This window comes from Archocentrus centrarchus, chromosome 8 (genome assembly GCF_007364275.1).
Source record: "Archocentrus centrarchus isolate MPI-CPG fArcCen1 chromosome 8, fArcCen1, whole genome shotgun sequence".
In the NCBI taxonomy this organism is placed as follows: domain Eukaryota; kingdom Metazoa; phylum Chordata; class Actinopteri; order Cichliformes; family Cichlidae; genus Archocentrus; species Archocentrus centrarchus.
This window is the reverse complement of record NC_044353.1, coordinates 11,241,395-11,260,665: the sequence shown is the minus strand read 5'-3', so window position 1 is coordinate 11,260,665 and position 19,271 is coordinate 11,241,395. Positions and strand designations below refer to the sequence as shown.

General features: G+C 41.6%; 1 protein-coding gene across 1 annotated transcript; it reads left to right on the top strand.

Moving 5' to 3' along the window:
• The first annotated feature begins 1,244 nt into the window (after positions 1-1,244).
• On the top strand, positions 1,245-18,890 carry smurf1 (SMAD specific E3 ubiquitin protein ligase 1). Its single transcript, XM_030735287.1, is given in 19 exon segments — positions 1,245-1,518; positions 8,891-8,929; positions 9,422-9,530; positions 9,891-10,024; positions 10,144-10,209; positions 10,339-10,414; positions 10,637-10,848; positions 10,954-11,038; positions 11,264-11,410; positions 11,622-11,853; positions 11,941-12,044; positions 15,269-15,383; positions 15,476-15,654; positions 15,796-15,933; positions 16,069-16,166; positions 16,169-16,188; positions 16,407-16,608; positions 18,410-18,485; positions 18,578-18,890. Coding segments are annotated over 19 exon segments (2,187 nt in total). The 5' UTR covers positions 1,245-1,463; the 3' UTR covers positions 18,678-18,890.
• The last annotated feature ends 381 nt before the right edge of the window (positions 18,891-19,271 follow it).

Genomic DNA, 19,271 nt, shown 5'->3' with positions numbered 1-19,271 from the left:
TGTCTGTTAACTCAGAACTTTAACTCAAAAATCTTTGCACCAAAATTGATGAAAACTTTTGGAAATATTCTTTAGGGGCCCAAGAACATATGATTTCAAGGTCACTAAAGATTTTCCAAAATAAATAAATCCCTCAGGTTTGTTACTCAGGTATAAAAAATTACTGTTGATAATTCATTGTCTTTTTCTATTTTCAATTAAAATACTCACAATAATACAAAGGGAAGCCTACACAAACATCACAGACACATATACAATTCATATCTCAGCAACAGTTTGTTTTTCTTTTTTCCATTTAGTGTTTTTATAGGATACCATTAGGGTACATAAACTGAAAAAGATATATCCAGGCTATATATGCCCTTATCTGTTTATGTGGATCTCATTTTTTAAAAATACAAATATAAAATCCTATTTTAGAGTTTTTAAAACATTGGGTGGTATCTGTTGCAGCGTAGTATCACCACAGTTTGGGGTGAGTGAGATACGCGCTCTGCTGAGTGCGCTTCTAGTTTTTCTCTGTTTCCATTATGAGCTGGTTAGAAGAAACTCACTGCCTCTTGAGTCTCATTATAATGTCAGCACGTTTCCACACAGAATATATTAATTCGAGATTTTGCACTTTGCCAGTAGCACTCTAACTCTATCGGCTTAATCCGCATAGGGCGTCAAACCTTAGGAAAGGGTTTCAATTGTTTGCTCACCAGCTGCTGCTGCTGCTGCTGCTGCTTTCTTTTTTATTTTATTCTTTTTCAATAGTGTTTATTCACTAATTTTTGAATAAGAAATGTAAAGCAGAGTTGTGGGAGAGTGAATGTAGGCAACATATATTTAAGTTAGTGAGCAATTATTGACAGAAACCTACACAAGTTTGGGTGGATAAGTTTAGCCATATAAAATAAGGCTATTATACCATTCTTTACTGGCAGAAATACACATTTCTATGTGGAGATGTTGGTAAAGCTAGAAAGGAGGTAAAAGATAGCTATATTAAAACAATTAAAGTAACTGCTATGCTTTTATGTAAATCTATTTAAATGTATGTTTAACTATTGTCATATTTCATTCGCTATTTTCTATTATTTCTGTATTTTGGTTTATATAAAATAAAATGTGATACTATTCTTGAAATAAAAATCAAAAGTGAATGTTTAAAGACTTCATTGAAATAATGTGATCATCACGGGCACGCACACGCTTCCCGGAGCGAGCACGTACTGTTACAGCCACTGAGAACAATACGTCAGTACGTGCTTGAGCCTGCCCGAAAATGTTCTCCCGTGTTGTTGGATTTCGAAGGAGCGCAAGACTTTGCGGTGGAATAATACATTTTTATCCGTGAGGAAACCAACAGCAATCCGCATGTGTGGGAACTGAAGTTACTCGCAGTTCCATTCCTGGGTGAAACTGTGATTTGGGGGCGGCTCAAACGGGAAGTTTGTGTGATCGTTTTTCCCGGAGTGATGTCGAATCCTGGGAGTCGGAGGAACGGGTCCAGCATCAAAATCCGACTGACAGGTAAAAGCGAGAGCGAAAGAAAGCGCTTACGGTGCACGTTCAAACCGGAACTCTGTTATCTCTGCAACGCGTTCATTTCAGCAAACCTAACAAGACGACGCGAAATGTCTGTGGGGCTCTCGGGTCTGCTTTTCGCCCAAACATCCGGTTTTTGTGTGGCAAACACCAGTCGAGTGCTAGCTCGTTAGCTTAGATGCTAAGTATATCACCGAGAGGACAGCTGAAAAGCTGTTCAGGGTAATGTGAGTTTTGCAGCTGAGGCAGGCGACTAGTCCGCTGTTTTCTGGCCATGATAAACGCTGACCCCTGAAAGCCACGTTTAGAAACTTTATCAACTGCTAACAGTCGCGTCTCCGTCAGCTAGCTAATGGTAACATTGTGGTTAATGTTGACCGCTAGCGCTTGCTAGCTACACCCTTTTTTGGGGGGGGCAGACCACCAGCCGAAACCACCGCTTCAGCGGAATGTGATGAGGTCTGTAACGAGAGGGGGGAGAGGAAATGTGGAGCTGCAGCCTGTATGAAAATTGATTCCTCGCTAGATTTGACATGCTAGTCCAGATTACCGATGAGTATCGATTGGCGTTTCGCTGCTGTGTCAGCTGTAGCTGCACAAATGTCGGACTCGCTGAACTCCCCACCGAAGGTAGTGCAGCATGTTTGCTCTTCAAGGGGTCATTTAATTAACTGAGCTGAAATATTTTTCAGTTTGTAGGTCGGAGACCGCTCTGTAAGGTCATGTAGGAGTCTCCTCCGCGCGCACACACACACACAGCTGGAACAAAGGTTTACACTGTTCGTAATGTAACCCCACTGGGCATTCAGGGGCCTCTATTCAAATGGAAATGACCTATCTGAGCCGCTGAGCAGACGCCTTGTCCCCCCGATTCAAAACTGAGCAATAACACTACAATCTGCTTTCTGGCAGACTAAGTATTTCGTTGTGTGGTTTTCATGAAGCAGTGCTGCAGAGTACTGCAAGGGTATGATTGTGATGGATGTCTTTAAAACAGATGTCTGTCACCACTGATGGGGTGAAGTGCTGTCTGAAAATGTTCTGCACATACTGTTTATTTTCCTGCTCTCTCACTCTTCTCCTCAAAGTGGGTTTCAAGAGGGAAGGACAGGAATCAGGCTAACAGATCTGACACACTTCTTCACTTATCCAACTGTTGATACATTTCAGTTTGAGGTTTTGCCTCAAACGTGCCTGACATTATCACTGTGGTGTCTCAGCCACACCAGAACAATGCGCCACCCCTTTGTTTGAAGTAATAACAATGGACTGATGTCACTCTTGAATTACATCAGTGATCAGAACAAATTATGTAATAGTGTCTACTATTAGCTGGTATTTTATATGCTAACCAAAGTGGAAAATTGATAAAAGTATTTAGCCTTACTTGGAATCAGTTAAAATACTGCAGTCATCCAGGATTATAATAGATCTAGTGCTCTCATGGTAAGTTTATTAATGCAGTGACTCCAGTAAAATGCGCTTTATAACAAGCATATCATTGTGAAGTTTGACATCAGATGAGTTAAGATGAAAGCAAGTGGAGAAGGTATGCGTGTGTAAACCAGTCGACCATTTTTCAACTTTGATGCAACCAGAGGTTATTGCCCCTGACTGTGCCCCGCCCCCACAGGTATGAGTGGAATTCTAATTGGGTGAAGAATGTGTGATGACCCAATGGGAGTATAATGCTGCCGGCATGGCCAGTTCTGTTTAGTCTGCTAGAAAGAGTTGGTTGTTCTCCCCCTACATCAGAAAAGCCCGTGTGTGTGTGTGTGTGTATGTGTATGTGTGTGGCAGGGACACAAGCATGTTTGACACTGGGTCAGATCTCACAGACTTTGTTGTGTTTACAAGTGATTGTTTTGGCTCTTTTATCTTTTTTTTTTTTTTTTTTTTAAGCTGAAGTGTTCTTATAAATAACATGTCAAAACAAAGGAATTTTAATACTTGATGAAAAAGCAAAAAAAAAAAAACAGTTTTGAAACCCATATAGTGTAGTGGTTTACACATTTGCTTGAGAAGTGAAAGGTCTCTGGTTCAATTCCAACTGAAGACACAAATCCCCTTTGGGGGTTACGTCAGATAGGTTATCCAGCATAAACTCTTCCAGGTCAAACACGTGGAGCTACATGCCTTGTCCTCCCCTAGAGAGAAGGGAGCAGTTGGAAGTAGCTTCTGTATTGTCTTTTCATTGTAAACCAATTATTTCTGTTGAGTATTAAACATTTTAGAAAAAGCAAAAATGTTTGATCATACTTTAGCTTTTTTTAATTCTGATGCCGAAACTTTGCAGTTGTGGTAATTTAAGGGGAAAAACAATACGGAGCTGCTTTGTAGCGCTGTTTTTTGAGACTGTAAACTGTAATGTTTGAATGCAAAGACATGGTCAATACAAGGCAAAATGCAAAAGTAGGTCATAAAGCAGGGGTGGAAAAGGGTGTTTTTGTTTGTAAGTGAATGGCGTTTATTGTGAAAAATGCCATCTCAGGAATTAAAGAATCTGTGATTCAGCAGGATTAAGTTAATTTGCCCCTAGAAGCAACACGTGCTGCTCAGGTTTTGGTGCCAGACAGTTGGATTGAGCACTTAACTTGCCCAAGCTGCAGTACAGGGCAGCGTCAGGACAAGAGGTGACTTGAGCGAGAAGGGGTGGAGGAGATGGAAAGAGGATAGAGATGTGAGGGGAATGAGGAAGAATCAAAGAAAAGGGCAGTGAAATAAGAATGAGAGTGAAAAAGTGGTTTTGTGATGGAGACAGAAGAAAGAGCCAGAGAGAGAGAGGGGGAAAGGCGAATTCATGCTTACTTAGGAAGCAGCATAAGGACTTCTAATCCCTTCACTTACTAAGTGTGCAGACTGTGCAGAAACACATTTACAGAAAAGCACACAAAACAGGGTGTAGAAATATGGGTGAAGATGTGGACAGTGTCACACAGTTGCTCAGAAAAAGCACATTAATGAGGCAATATCCAGTTATTAAGTGCTTCCTTATAGAGCTATTGTCTGGCTGTTTGCGCAAGCCCTTCTGTTGTTGTGTGCATGTGTGTGTTTGGTTGTTAGTGCAGGGTACTTGTTATTGAGTAGGTGTGATATTTGCTCACATGTCCACCAACCGCTGCTTTGTTTTTGTTACTGAGAAGAAGGTCACACAGGAAATGACATCATCAGAAGCTCACATGGGCTGGATATGCATGCTGAGACAAGAAAGTCTAGACAGCCCCATAAGTTTGTCAGCATTCATCATTTTTTGACTTGAGCTGTGATCAGAGTGCAAAGAGACTGCAGCACCTTGGCTTCATTACCAAAGCACTCGGCCATTAACGGTGATTTAAGAAGCCTTAATTAGGATCTGCAGTTTGCATTTCTAGTCATTACCTGAAGTGTCAAAAAGGTATAGCAAGGTTGCAAACTTCTGCTGGAGATGGTTGATGGTCTTACAAACATGATGTGATTTTAAATTCCTGGTGTAACTGAGAGACTGGTGCAGAAGAGGCTCACTCTTTCTTCACCCCTCTCAAACAGTTTCTGCTTGTTCCCTCAAGACCGGATGAATAGAACCCCCACCATCACTACCCTGCTGACTTTCTAGCTATTTTTTATTTTATTTTTGGAAGAAAGGCCATAAATGCAAAAAAAAAAAAAAAAAAAAAACAGAATAAAAGAAAGGGAAATGACAGTGGGGAAATTGAGAGCCAGCTGAGTTGTTAGGCTGTTTCGCTGTGTGTGTTTTTTTACCAGCCATGACCTTCACAGAATGAGGAATTTCCTGAGATGCTGAGAAAGGTCCTGTCACACATTCAGGGCCACAGAAGAGCTTGTCAGAAAAACATCGTGGGAAGAATTGGTGAATAGCACAGCAGGGACAGTGACAGAGTCTTCCTTTACTCCGGTCTGAAATAGGTGGCAGACTTTAGAAACTTGATCCCCCCCACCCCCCTTCTCACAGTTTCTTTGATTGTGTCTGTAGAAAAGATGAAGTCTCAGTGTGGAATGTGTGAGTCAGGAGGAGAGGATTGGAAGACGTTGACAGGGAAGAGGGAGGATATCCTGCAGCCATTCTCCATGGGTTAATCACAGGAAATAGACCAAGTTACACCAGACACATACATGCCACTCCAGTCACCACATCCTAAACCACTGACTGCCTGACTAACTTCCCAGATGGCTGTCTGGGCCAAACCGAATCAAAAGGCAGTTTAGGTGTACAGCAGATCAGTTAGGATCAGCTTTAGAGCGCTTTGCTCCCCTGACTCAAGACAGTACCAGCAGTGCTTATCCCTGAAATCTCACCTGTGTCTCACCAGCATTGTTCAGTTAGCATAGATGTATTAAGGATTTCAACTTAAGGTTAATTTTATTAATCTGCAGATTACTTCAATCAGTTTCTAAAGCATTAATTATAGTGATCCAATCGAGTGCCTGGAGTAACAAATGAATATATTGCTTTATCAGGTCAGCAGTATGAAGCTCAAAGATGTTAAATCTATGAATAGACAAAACACAGAAAAGCAGCAAATTTACAAGTTGACAAAAGCAAATTTTTGACAATTTGGGTTTTAGAAAGGGGCAAATAATTGTGGGATGATCAAGATAGACTAAATGCTGATGTATAGGATGACTCCCCTACTGACTCCAAGCACCCATTGCTTGCCTGCCCCAGCTAGATGTAGGTGATTGATTGGGTAGAGTTACATAGATCTCACTGAGATCAGATTTTTGGACACCCCCCCCCCCCCCCCCCCCCCCCCCCCCCCCCTTTACTTTAATTTACAAATGAACAGCAGAGGAATGAAGCCAAATTTTTCCTAAGTTCTGTCACACTGTCTTGTTTCTGACTACAGAGCAGGCCGTTTATCTTAATTACTTGTCATGTCAGACAGTTTGAGCTGTAGCTTTAGCACAAGAACTCATAAATACTTTCTGGTGAGCTTTATATAGCTGTGTATTTTTAATAGTTAAAGAATAATCAAAAAAATAAGTGCTGACATTGCAGTCCAGATCAAGAAATGTGCTGTAAGCATTGGCTTTTGCTTTTAGTTCCTCAAAATATCAGTAAGTCTGACTCACGAGATATTCTACATTAGTACAGGAATGAGTGCTTAATGTAATACCAAAGGAGATCACCCTTTGTCCACACATAGCCTATATATTGTCAGTAACCCAGTGTAAGGGCTTTATCGCATTTTCTTTCTGTATTGGCAACAATAGCTACAGGGTTTGTTACTGCTCTGTTTGCCTGCACATAAACACCTCAACTCAAACTTGCACAGTCAGTGTAGTTTTAGTGATTTCTGCTTATCAGTATCTTCCAAAGCAAATGATTACCTTATGGCAGAAAGCGCTGCTCATGTATTTGTGCTGTTACTCACGTAATCATGACAAGGAGTGTGTGGATTTTTGTCTTTTTCTAACGACTAAGGTTAAAAATGAAAAAGTGAAGCTTCGATCTGCCATCATTTGTGACTGGATGAGAAGTCAGCAATACTAGAGTGTCTAATGGAAGCTGATGGTAACTAAATGTGTTAATAAAGCTAGTCTATTACATTTTTTTAAAACCTATAGTTACATCCCACAAGAGCTGCAGTGTGGGAGATGCTCTGACCCAGAAGTATTCACTCACCCATCCAAATCATTGAATTCAGGTGTTCCAATCATTTTTATGGCCACAGGTGTATAAACCAAGCATCTAGGCATTCAGACTGCTTCTGCAAACATTTGTGAAAGAATGGGTCGCTCTCAGGAGCTCCGTGAATTCCAGCATGGTGCCATGATAGGATGCTACCTGTACAACAAGTCCAGTCATGAAATTTCCACACTACTAAATATTCCACAGTCAGCTGTTAGTGGTATTATAACAAATGGAAGCAACTGGGAACATCAGCTACTCAGCCATGAAGTGGTGGGCCATGTAAAATCACAGGGCGGGGTCAGTGGATGCTGAGACATGTAGTAAACTGAGGTCACCAGTGTTCTGCATTCAGTCACTGCAGACCTCCAATCTTCATGTGGCCTTCAGACGGTACTTGGCTCAATGCAGTCAGACAAGTACCGTCTGAAGGCCACATAAAGGCCACGTTCTTGGTTTCAGACCAGCTAGTTTGCGGGGCCGGAGTTGAACCCGTTTTTCGGCCGAGCACTGAGTGCTTCCGCGGTGGAAAACCCGCCTAATGGTTCAAATAAAGGCACCACCCTGTTGGTGGGAAAGAGGCTTTAATGCTTCAGCATACCAAGATATTTTGGACAATTTCATGCTCCCAACTTTGTGGGAACAGTTTGGGGATGGCCCCTTCCTGTTCCAACATGACTGCACACCAGTGCACAAAGCAGGTCCATAAAGACATGGATGAGCCAATTTGGTGTGGAAGAATTTGACTGGCCTGTGCAGAGTCCTGACCTCAGCCTGATAGAACACTTTGGGATGAATTAGAGTGGAGACTGTGAGCCAGCCCTTCTCATCCAACATCAGTGTCTGACCTCACAAATGCACTTCTGGAAGAATGGTCAAAAATTCCCACAAACACTCCTAAACCTTGTGGAAAGCCTTCCCAGAAGACATCATATTAAACCCCCTATGGATTAAGAATGGAATTTAACTGGAGTTCATATGCATGTGAAGGCAGATGAGGAAATGCTTTTGGCAACGCAGTGTATATCCCACCCACTAACCAGGGCCGTGATGAAGCAATGATCACCTGTCAGTGGCTGTAATGTTATGCCTGATCAGTGTCCATTTACCATCCCTGGCAAAGGCACAGTGGACTGAAGTGTAAATATTATGCATGTTGATTACACCTTTTGTACTGCGTTGCATCAGCCGTGAAAACAAGCATGCAGCTTGTTGTTGTTTAATACTCACACTGCCCTGAAACAAAGACTTAAGTCTATTTCTTAAAAAAAAAAAAAAAAAAAAAAAAAAAAGGCTGTTGTTAATCCGTTGTGTTCTCAGTGTTACAGGAGAGCTAGCCTAGAGCGTCATATGCCAGCTGTCTGGGGAAACAAATAACCCAACATTGTGTACACCCACACACACAATAAACAACAGTTTGTGCACACTTATAAATTCTCAAATATAAACTCTCTCTGACTCCACAAAGATGGTACGGTAGAGAAAGTGGTGTGTCACATTTAGTGTGGGTGGTCTGTGTGCACGTCTTTGTCCAGTGAGCCTGACACTAGTCTGTAGTTCTGTCTGCATGTCACATACACTTTCCTGCTCATGTCCATCCTCTGGCATTCATACATTTGTCCTAACCCACATTCTTCCTCTTCAGATGCATCCACTGTATCAGCCTACATACTGTAATATTACATATATTAGTGTGACATTTTGTTCATTATTTTTTTTCTCTTGCAGTGTTATGTGCCAAGAACCTCGCAAAGAAAGACTTCTTTCGTAAGTGCTTTGATTGTGATGTTTTTCACATGCATATTTCTGGCATTATAAAGAGCCCGTGTGACACTGGAGCGACTTTGAAAACAGAGCGCCATTGATGTTGCTCGTTTGCTGTTCTGACGGATAACTGTTGACCTGTGGTAGCAGTGTAATACAACAATAACCCTGGCTGTCACCCCACAAGCAGGGGTTTGTTTAAGACTGCAAAGCTTCTCTGAACGTGTCCAGTTTGAGTCTTGTTCAGAATTTGTCAAAGACTGCCTGGATTAGAGTCTTCATTTCCTGTTAGATTAGATGGTGAAGCTCCAGTACTGTTAATAACAATGGCAAACAAATGGAATGTCCTATTTGCTTTTAAACTGTAGGTCAGTATTAGGAAAGATACAGATAAAAATCTTCATGGAGATAATGTTATGAGCAGTACCTAAGCCAGTTTGGCTTCTGATTTTCTTTAATAGCAACACATTTTTAATTAGAAGATTTTGTGTGCAGGTCTGCCAGATCCATTTGCTAAGGTCGTGGTGGACGGATCAGGTCAATGCCACTCTACAGATACAGTCAAGAGCACACTGGACCCCAAATGGAATCAGCACTATGATCTGTGAGTCTCCTCCACAACTCTAGAAACAAATCTACTATCATTTTACAGCAATGTAATTTAAATTGCTGTTCAGGTGTAGATATTTAAGATGAAAATGGCATTATTTAATGTGTCTATTTTTTATTTATTTCAAATTTAATCGGTTATATCGGTTAAGAAGATAAAGATGTATAGATTTAATTGTTTTATCCACATTGACTCTTTAAAAAAGCAAACATAAAAAGTGGCATTTCATATCATTTACCTTTTTTGTAGGGTGACAAAACATATTTTATGTTGGATGTATAAAATAGCTCTGCTCCACCGCAGATGGTCTTAAACACTTGGAGTAAAGAGACCTGTTGTGGGTTTGTTTTTTAGCTACATTGGGAAGACAGACTCCATCACCATCAGCATATGGAACCACAAGAAGATCCATAAACGACAGGGGGCAGGTTTTCTGGGCTGCATACGACTGCTTTCCAATGCCATCAGCAGGCTAAAAGATACAGGATGTAAGGCTGCCTGATTTTTTTTTTTGTCTTGTCTTGTCCTCTGGATTTAAATACACCCATTTTCATACCATTTATTTTTTTGTGTCAAGCCAAAGAAAAGGTATTTGTTCCTCTTTCAGACCAGCGTCTAGATCTATGTAAGCTGAACCCGTCTGACAGTGATGCAGTGCGGGGGCAGATTGTAGGTAAGGCTGGACACTGTGCAGTCTGTACAGATTAGTCATGTTGTTGCTTTTCTTTCATTATGTGCATGTGCTGCGCTCCCCTCTAACACACTGTCAACTCTCTGACCTTTACATCCTGCTTGTTTACAGTGAGTCTGCAGACACGAGACCGCATTGGCAGCGGAGGTCCTGTTGTGGACTGTAGAGGACTGCTGGAAAATGATGGGTGAGTGTCACTAGATGTTAACGCAGCTAATATCACACTAAAGTTTAAATTACAAGGCTGTTTGGATCCCATGTGATATTATACATTTTGGGTTGGAGGATATTTTAGTCATAGTCATCAAATATTTGTCCCTCCTGCTCTCTTTGTTGCTCTGAGTTTAAAATAAAAAGCAGCTGACCCATCATGTGATTCTTGTCTGTTTTTCTTTGTGTTTGTGTGTAGGCCTGTGTTTGAGGGATGTTTCAGTGAAGAACCGTTGCCCTACTCTGATCCCACTGGTGCTGCAGGAGGCGGGAACTGTCGGCTTGACTCTCCCAGTCAGGAGAGCCGTCTTCAGACACAGCGAATCAGAGGGCAGGACTCCAGAGGTCATGGCCACACCCCTCAGAACAGACCTCATGGGCACCAACCGCCTGACCTGCCAGAGGGATACGGTCAGTGATGAGCTTCTCTGAGCAAATTTTGTTGTTGCTTTTTATATTTATCCAACCTCAACCACATACGGCGCATTTTATGGGTTTGTTTTCTTTTTAAAACAGAGCAGCGAACAACAGTGCAGGGCCAGGTGTACTTCCTTCACACACAGACAGGCGTCAGCACCTGGCATGACCCCCGGATACCACGGTATGACTACACCACACTTCATTTAGGCCAAGCATAACTGGAAAAGAGGTTGAAAGCCCACAAAGAGATGTGGTCATTGCATCTACAGACAGACATAAGAATAACACATACTCTCCTCCCACTCCACTCCCAGGTTAAACTCAGGATTGTACAAAATTAGGATTTTTTTTTTTCTTTTCTAAGGGATTAGTCTGTTTTATGAGTGTTTACGTGTTGCTGCTGCAGGGATTTGGCCAGCGTGAGCTGCGAGGAACTCGGCCCATTACCGGTGGGCTGGGAGGTCCGAAGCACTGTGTCTGGCCGGATCTACTTTGTGGACCACAACAACCGAACCACACAGTTCACAGACCCGCGCCTACACAACATAATCAGGTAGAGGCATGCACTAATCTAATCTGTCACCATTGTAATGCTGAATTCAGACTGGAGCTGAGCAGGACCAACTAACACTGCTAAGCAGCAGTGCTGAACTGTATGATATACAGAAACCTGGACTTACAAACCTGGATTTTGTGTTATCCTCTCTGAGTCAGAGTAGCATTCTTCCCCATTTTCACGCATCTCTTCTGTTCTCCTCCTCTAGCCAGCAATCCCAAGTGAAGGAATCCTCCCAGGCCCCCCAGATGGATGTGGGGAGTGAGGAAGGGGGAGGTGGAGGAGTGAGCAGCGGCGGAGGAGGAGGAGATGGAGATGTGGCGGCGCGATATGAGAGAGATTTGGTGCATAAGTTAAAGCTGCTCCGCCATGAACTGTCACTGCAGCAGCCTCAAGCGGGACACTGTCGCATAGAGGTGTCCCGAGAGGAGATCTTTGAGGTGAGTGCAGGTGCAGGTTGTGAATATTAAATAACTGATTAACAAAGCAAAACTGGTCTAAACCTGATACACATATGTGTTGTATAGGAGTCATACCGGCAGATAATGAAGATGAGGCCCAAAGACTTGAAGAAACGGCTAATGGTGAAGTTCAGGGGAGAGGAAGGCCTGGATTATGGTGGGGTGGCCAGGTAATTTGCTGCAGGCTGCATTTGTTAACTTTTTTAGTTTTTTGCAGGTTTGCCTTTTCACATCCCATCTTGGTGTGTAACTCTAAAGTCAAATATGTCAAAATTGTAAAGTTGAAGACTAACTCTGTGCACAGGTATCAAAGTGCAAGGGGAGAGTTATTTCCTTCAGCTACAATTTTCAGGTGTCCCCTAAATGTAAAGTTGTAAGAGCTAAGGGAGCAGCTGTAATGATACTCACTGAATGCATGTGTCTGCTAGTGAACACACAACATTTAAAGTAAGCCTGAGGAGCAGAGCTAATGCTAACAAGTCAGTTGCTAAATAATCAAATGGAAACTTTGAGTGTCTTTGTTAGTGTCTTGCTTTAGCATAACTACCAGGAGCTTAAGTACCGTATTTTGCAGACCATAAGGGCACCGCATTATAAGGCGCACTATCAATGAACGGGTCTATTTTCATACATAAGGTGCACCGGGTTATAAGGCGCATGATAAAACATATGTAGAGCGAAACAAAAGCATCAGGTAAGTTGAACTTTATTCAACTCATTCACAACAACTCAGAGTATTGTTCAGTTGTAACAAATACAGAAAGATACACTCACATTTTAAATCATTCATCTCCCACAAATGCATCAAATTCCTCATCTTCAGTGCCTGAGTTGAACAGTTGGGCGATTTCGGCATCAAGCATGCCGGGTTCCCTCTCGTCATTATCCGAGTCTGTCTCGTTGTTACTATTTTGTTTTGGTTGCGGCACACAGCAACCATTTAAATATTAATAAAAGGGCAACTTTTACTGGCAATCTCTCGCCATCTTCTTCAACGTCTTAACAGATGCTACAATATATTCTTTATTAATGAGGATAAAAACAAGTCATTTCTTCATTTTATATATAAGCCCTTCCTGTGCACCAGTATATTTACCGATATAAGCAAAGAACAAACATTAAAAAAAAAAAAAAAAAAGGAACAGCACCGGAAACCTGAAAACTCCGCTGTCACCATGTTTTGTGTACATACAGTGCTTGTACTGTGTCCCCTCGTATGCTGTGGCATCGCCCGGACCTCTCTTTGGCACCGATGGGGACAGCACACACACCCCCAGACCTCACTTTGTCCTTTAGCAAGTTTAGCGACTTTTGAGACGGCCCACAGCGACTTTTGTTGCACAAAAGTTAGCAACACTGCCAGCCGCCAGATTCCGCACAAATATACGGGCCAGCATAGACGAAAATAGGCCAGGAACATGCAGACTAAAATCCATCGTCGTTTTCTGCGGTTTACTGCGTACGGTTTCAATTTTTGGAACAATGCTTCCACTTCTTGTTGAATTTATCTCCGGCGGCTTTGGCTGCTTTCCACACCTGCTGCGCTGCACTCACAGCTTGTTCCTGTCTAATATCGTCAGTAGAGTCATTTTGTGAATCGATGATGGCCTATTTTATTGTAATTATACTTTTTATTAGTTTTCTGGGAAAAAGGTTTTACAGAGCATATATTCACAGTGTCAAAGTGTTACGTTCAGTATTTAAAAAAGTAACATAGAAATTTCTGTGCAACATATTAACATAGAACTGTTATAACTCTATTTCCCGGGGAAGAAGCCCAATGTTAATGGAATGAGGAAAGAAAGAGAAAATAATTTATGAAAGAAAGAAAAAATAAATAAATAAAAATAATAAAAAATACCTAAATAAATTAAAAAAGTATGTAAATAAGTGAAATACACAATTAAGAAGCAAACTTATTTAATACTATTTGAGTTTATTTATTGTCGGAGAGTAGACTGTCAGGAGGCCATGTCAAGCTTGATTTCTAAAAATGAAATCAGGTCTTCTAGATTTTGCGTAGTCTACCCAGCTTTGCCAACTGAAATTGAATTGCTCGGTCTTATGGTTGAGAGAAGCTGTTATTTTTTCCATTTTATATATGTTAAATGTTATATCCATCCAGTCATCTAGCGTTGGCTTATCCTGTGATAACCACTTTCTTGTGATGCTCTTTTTGATGGCCTATTTTAGAGAATTCAATGAGGCCTTTGAACTGATCTGCCAGACCGGAGGCCATATCGCTGCAGAACACGGAATGGTGCAGTGGTGTTGATGCCTTCGGCACTGGCGGTCAGGCGGCAGCGCTCAAATTACACAGACCGACCAACATTTTCTAACTATTTGAAAAGTGTGGGCTGGGTGTTACGCCCCTCCCGCCTGTCGTACGCTCTGGAAAATGTCGATATTTGTGAAGCGTCCTTTACCAAAGGGATCATTAACCACTAAAACATTTTGACGGATTTTTGAGCGCGGTGTACCACATAGAATTGGTTCAAGGTCAGTAAGCACAACAAGAATTCATACATAAGGTGCACTGCCGATTTTTGAGAACATTTAAGGATTTTAAGTGCGCCTTATAGTGCAAAAATACGGTGCATGGTGAGAGCTTTATTAATGTCTGTTGCTGAATGTTACTGCAGTGTTTCCCATGAAGAATTTACTGGTAGTGAGGGGCAGCGTGGCTGTGATGCCTCACACACAGGCACAGCTGTGAAGCTCTGACAGAAAATAACTTTTTACCTAAAATATGAGAACTGCTCATCCAACTAAATTCAAACACAACAAAATACTTCCTCAAGTCCCAAGAAGCACAGCTGCGTAGTTTGAAGTAATCTGGATGAGCAGGTTTTGCAGTGGGTTATGTATCGGCATAACTGTATGCAGCAGTGGTGTATTGTTTTTATTCTTAATTTTTACCATTTAAAATACATTTGAACTATATGTAAAGTTCATGGTGTGTTTGCAGCTTATTAAAAAATACAACATGTTTCTAACGAGGCTCAGCACGGTTAACTCAGTTTACTGGTAACTGAAGAAGCTACTTTCAGCAGGTCGTTCTGAGTTGTTTGAGTCTGTAGATTTTTTTTTTTTTTAAATGTAATTTTTTAATGCGGGATGCACTTCCTGACACAACCCCAAAGGGAATTCTGTCTCCTCTTGGGATTGAACCAAAGACCACTACACTATGGAGCCACTTGCTTGTAAATATAGCATACTGTATAATTTGTAAGATGGCAGGATGGTTTGGAAAAAGTGCTACATCTGAGCTGCAAGCTTTAAAAAAAAAAAAAAAAGACTACTTCAGTGGATACAAAGACAGCATCTTGTAGATGATTGTTTTAAGCAAAGTCTGTGTACTACATCATCTTAACAACGTGGCGTCTGTCTGCAGGGAGTGGTTGTACCTGCTGTGCCATGAAATGTTGAACCCCTATTACGGCCTATTCCAGTACTCAACAGACAATATCTACACACTACAGATCAACCCAGACTCCTCCATCAACCCTGTGAGTGTACACAAATAAACACACATACTGGATAAGGCTAATAAGTCCTGACTATTTGTCTCACGCAGTCTTGTGCGCTGTCTTTCTTTAAGGACCACCTGTCATATTTCCACTTTGTGGGTCGTGTGATGGGCCTGGCAGTTTTTCACGGTCACTACATCAACGGGAGCTTCACGTTGCCCTTTTACAAACAGCTCCTGGGCAAACCCATCCAGCTCAACGACCTGGAGACCACCGACCCCGAGTTGCACAAGAGCCTCGTCTGGATATTGTGAGCAAATGCATCCCCACATAAATAATCTCAGCCTGACAGCAGAGAGCTTTTCAATCATAAACTGCTTAGTTTCTATCCTGCTTCCTTTTTTTTGTGCATAGTTTCCATTTCAGCTTTACTTTGATGTTTTGTGTGCAGAGAGAATGACATCACTTCAGTTCTCGATCACACGTTCTGCGTGGAGCACAACGCCTTTGGGAAGTTCTCACAGCACGAACTCAAGCCTAATGGCCGTAATATCTGTGTCACTGAGGAGAACAAGAAGGAATATGTAAGGTAATAACACGCAGTAGTACTCCAAACTGTGTCCCAAAGACAGTGTGTGAACAGTACTTGCAAGTTTATTACAGTTTACTTATTTGGCCTGTTGTGTTTTGTTGCTTTTTTCTAATTTTTTAACTTTATTTTCAGACTTTATGTGAACTGGAGGTTTATGCGTGGAATTGAAGCCCAGTTTCTGGCACTACAGAAAGGGTTCAGTGAACTCATCCCACAGCACCTCCTCAAACCTTCGACCATAAAGAACTTGAGGTATATGCCTCATATCCACAGTATTCTAGGATTTATTAAGTATTTGTGTGAATTTGAGCATGTCTGCATGTTAGATTGGTAGTTTTCAGCTAGTTTTTCTTTGGTGCTCACAAAGTGGAGAATAAAATTCCTCAAGCACATCAAATGCCATTTTATTATCTAATTCATTATATTCATCTCCAATCCCCACCCCACCCCCTTTCTCAAAATCTCTCCAGTTGATCATTGGTGGACTAGGAAAAATAGACCTTGCAGACTGGAAGACTAACACTCGTCTGAAACACTGCTCAAGTGAAAGCAATGTGGTGCGGTGGTTCTGGCAGGCAGTGGAGGCCTTCAGTGAAGAGAGGAGAGGACGCCTCCTGCAGTTTGTCACGGGCTCCACCAGGGTCCCACTACAGGGGTTCAAAGCGCTGCAGGGTGGGTCATGCACTGGTTCAAACACCGCATACACCTGCTGAATGCACACTGATTGTGTCATTCAACTGATGCTGACATTTGGTTCACTTATTTAGTATGTCTGATATACAAGGCCTTGAAATGCAAGTGTGTTAACTAAGAACAGTTAAGTAGAAAGTCAGAAGTTGTAACATGCAGGTTTTAATTTCCCAGAGTTTAAATATCAAATTTGAGCAGTTTGTTATGAGTGATAATCACAAGGATCATATTTTCATATTTAAAAAGCATTAAATTACTAGTGTTGGGCAATTTTGCTTCTAAAAAAAGTTTTTCAGTTGTCTAAAAAGTAACAATGAAATTGCCTGTTGACTAATAGTATAATAAGGCTGACCCTCAATCAGAATTTTGTCCAATTTGCCTGTCTAAAAATGTTTTGTAGTTTAATGTTGTATAGTAATGGATTTGAAACATTTGTTTCTATTGACATAAAGCTTTTGTGATCCTTTTTTTTTAAATATTTCAAACATTTCCTCATTGAACAATGTAACTGACTGTAATCTCAATTCAGTTTAGTCCTTTCCAGTACTTTGTGTTAATTGTCGTTAAATGAGAAGCTGTTTCTTGCTCACAGATTTTTAACTTTAAGCTTTGAAGTTGTATATTAGCATGTTAAAAATCCTGAAATGTTTAAAATATACTATTTAACATGTAGTCGTGGAGTCATGTGAAGAAGAGTTTTCACAGGTCCCCCCCCCCTTACTGCTTCCATAGGAATTAAGATGGTAAGTAGCAGCCAGGTGCTGCTAATCCAGTTCAACTGATTATCTGATCATCAGCAAGTGTCAGCGCCTCAATCAAAGCAGAGATTTTGGCAGATTGCTGTTTGGAGCATTCAGGCGCCGTAATCTTCCCAGGAGTGGCTGCCACAGCAAATTCACCCCAAGGTCAGACTGCAGTGCTCAAAGAAACTGCAGAAAGATCAGGAGCTACATCTCAGACTCTACGGGCCTCAGTTATCATGTTAAATGTTAAAGTTCATGACAGCACAATTAGACTGGCTTGCTAAAATGGCTTGTTTGGAAAGGTTGCAGGAGAAAACCTCCTCTCTCTTGAAAAGGAAAGAAAGAAACTCAGCACAGCTTAGGTTTGCAACGTTGCACCTGGAACAATGTCCTTTGGACAGACAAGACCAGAGTGGAAATGCTTCCCTGTAATGGCACATTTGGAGAAAACCAAACGCACCATATCAGCACCTCGCACCAAATGTCAGCACAGTGGTGGAGGCGTGATGATTTAGGCTTGTTTTGCAGCCACGGGACCTGGGCACCTTGCAGTCACTGAGATGAACATGAATATGTATCCTAGAGTCAAATGTGAGGCCGTCTGTCTGACAGCTAAAGCTTTGCTGAAAGTGGGTCATGAAACAGGACAATGCTCCCAAACACAGCAGCAATGGCCGAGTCAGAGACCTCAACTTGATTGAAATGCTGTAGCAGGACTTTAAGAGAGCTGTGCATAAATGAATGCCCACAAAACTCAATGAACTGAATCAACACTATAAAGAAAAACAGTGAGCCAGAATTCCTCCACAATGATGTGAGAGATTGATAATCATACAGGAGTTATTTCTGCTGAAGGTGGTTCTACGAGCCACAGAATCATGGGGTATACTTAGTTTTTCACAGAACTGCAGAGAGTCCTGTGAAAAACCTTTTTCACATGACTGTAGTTATTTCAGTGTGTTGAGAACTTTTTCTTTTTAAAGGCTTTTGTGTGAACCAGAGCAGTGATAACTAGAATGTATGTGTGTAAGGCTCTACAGGTTCTGCAGGACCAAGGCTCTTCACCATCCACTTAATAGATGCCAACACAGAAAACTTGCCCAAGGCTCACACATGGTAAGGACACAGAAAAGATGTAAATTTCTCTTATTGTATCTATATTTGTGTCATCGTTTTCAGATAACTAATTCACTCTTTTCCACCTCCAGTTTCAACAGGATAGACATCCCTCCCTATGAGTCTTATGAGAAGCTTTACGAGAAACTGCTGACTGCTGTGGAGGAGACCTGCGGCTTTGCTGTGGAGTGATGAATCCACACACACTTGGCACTTGCACGTGCACACAGACTATGTGACATTTTACATATATGCACACACACAGACCGAATACCAAGTATACACCAAGTATACAGAGCAGCCAAGCATCACAAGAACACACTCTCTCCTGCCACCCCTTCACCTCCCAATCTCTTGGAGGTTAAAGGAGGAAGCACAGCGGGGGTAGGAAAAAAAGAAGAAGAAAAAAAAGGACTTTAAATTTTTTCAAATGTTTTGAAGAAGCATTTTTATCCTTCAGTTTTAACAAGCTATGATGTCATTCTTCAGAATGTTTAACCACCACAGCGAAGTCTCGGGATGAAATCAGCCAATCGCGTACGAGCCTGGAAACAGAGAAATCAGACTTGTGAAGAAAAAGACAGAGCCTGGTTGTCTTTCTGCCTGACGAGTTGATCGATTGACGAGTATTCATGCTTTGTGTTTAACCACTGTCATGTCTCAGAATGAGTGCATGTGTGTACACGTGTGTGTGCATGTGAGCGAGTGAGAATTCATGTGTCTGCGTGTTTGTGTTTGTGTCAGGCATGGCACTCAGTTACGCTGTAAAAATGATCAAATGAGCCT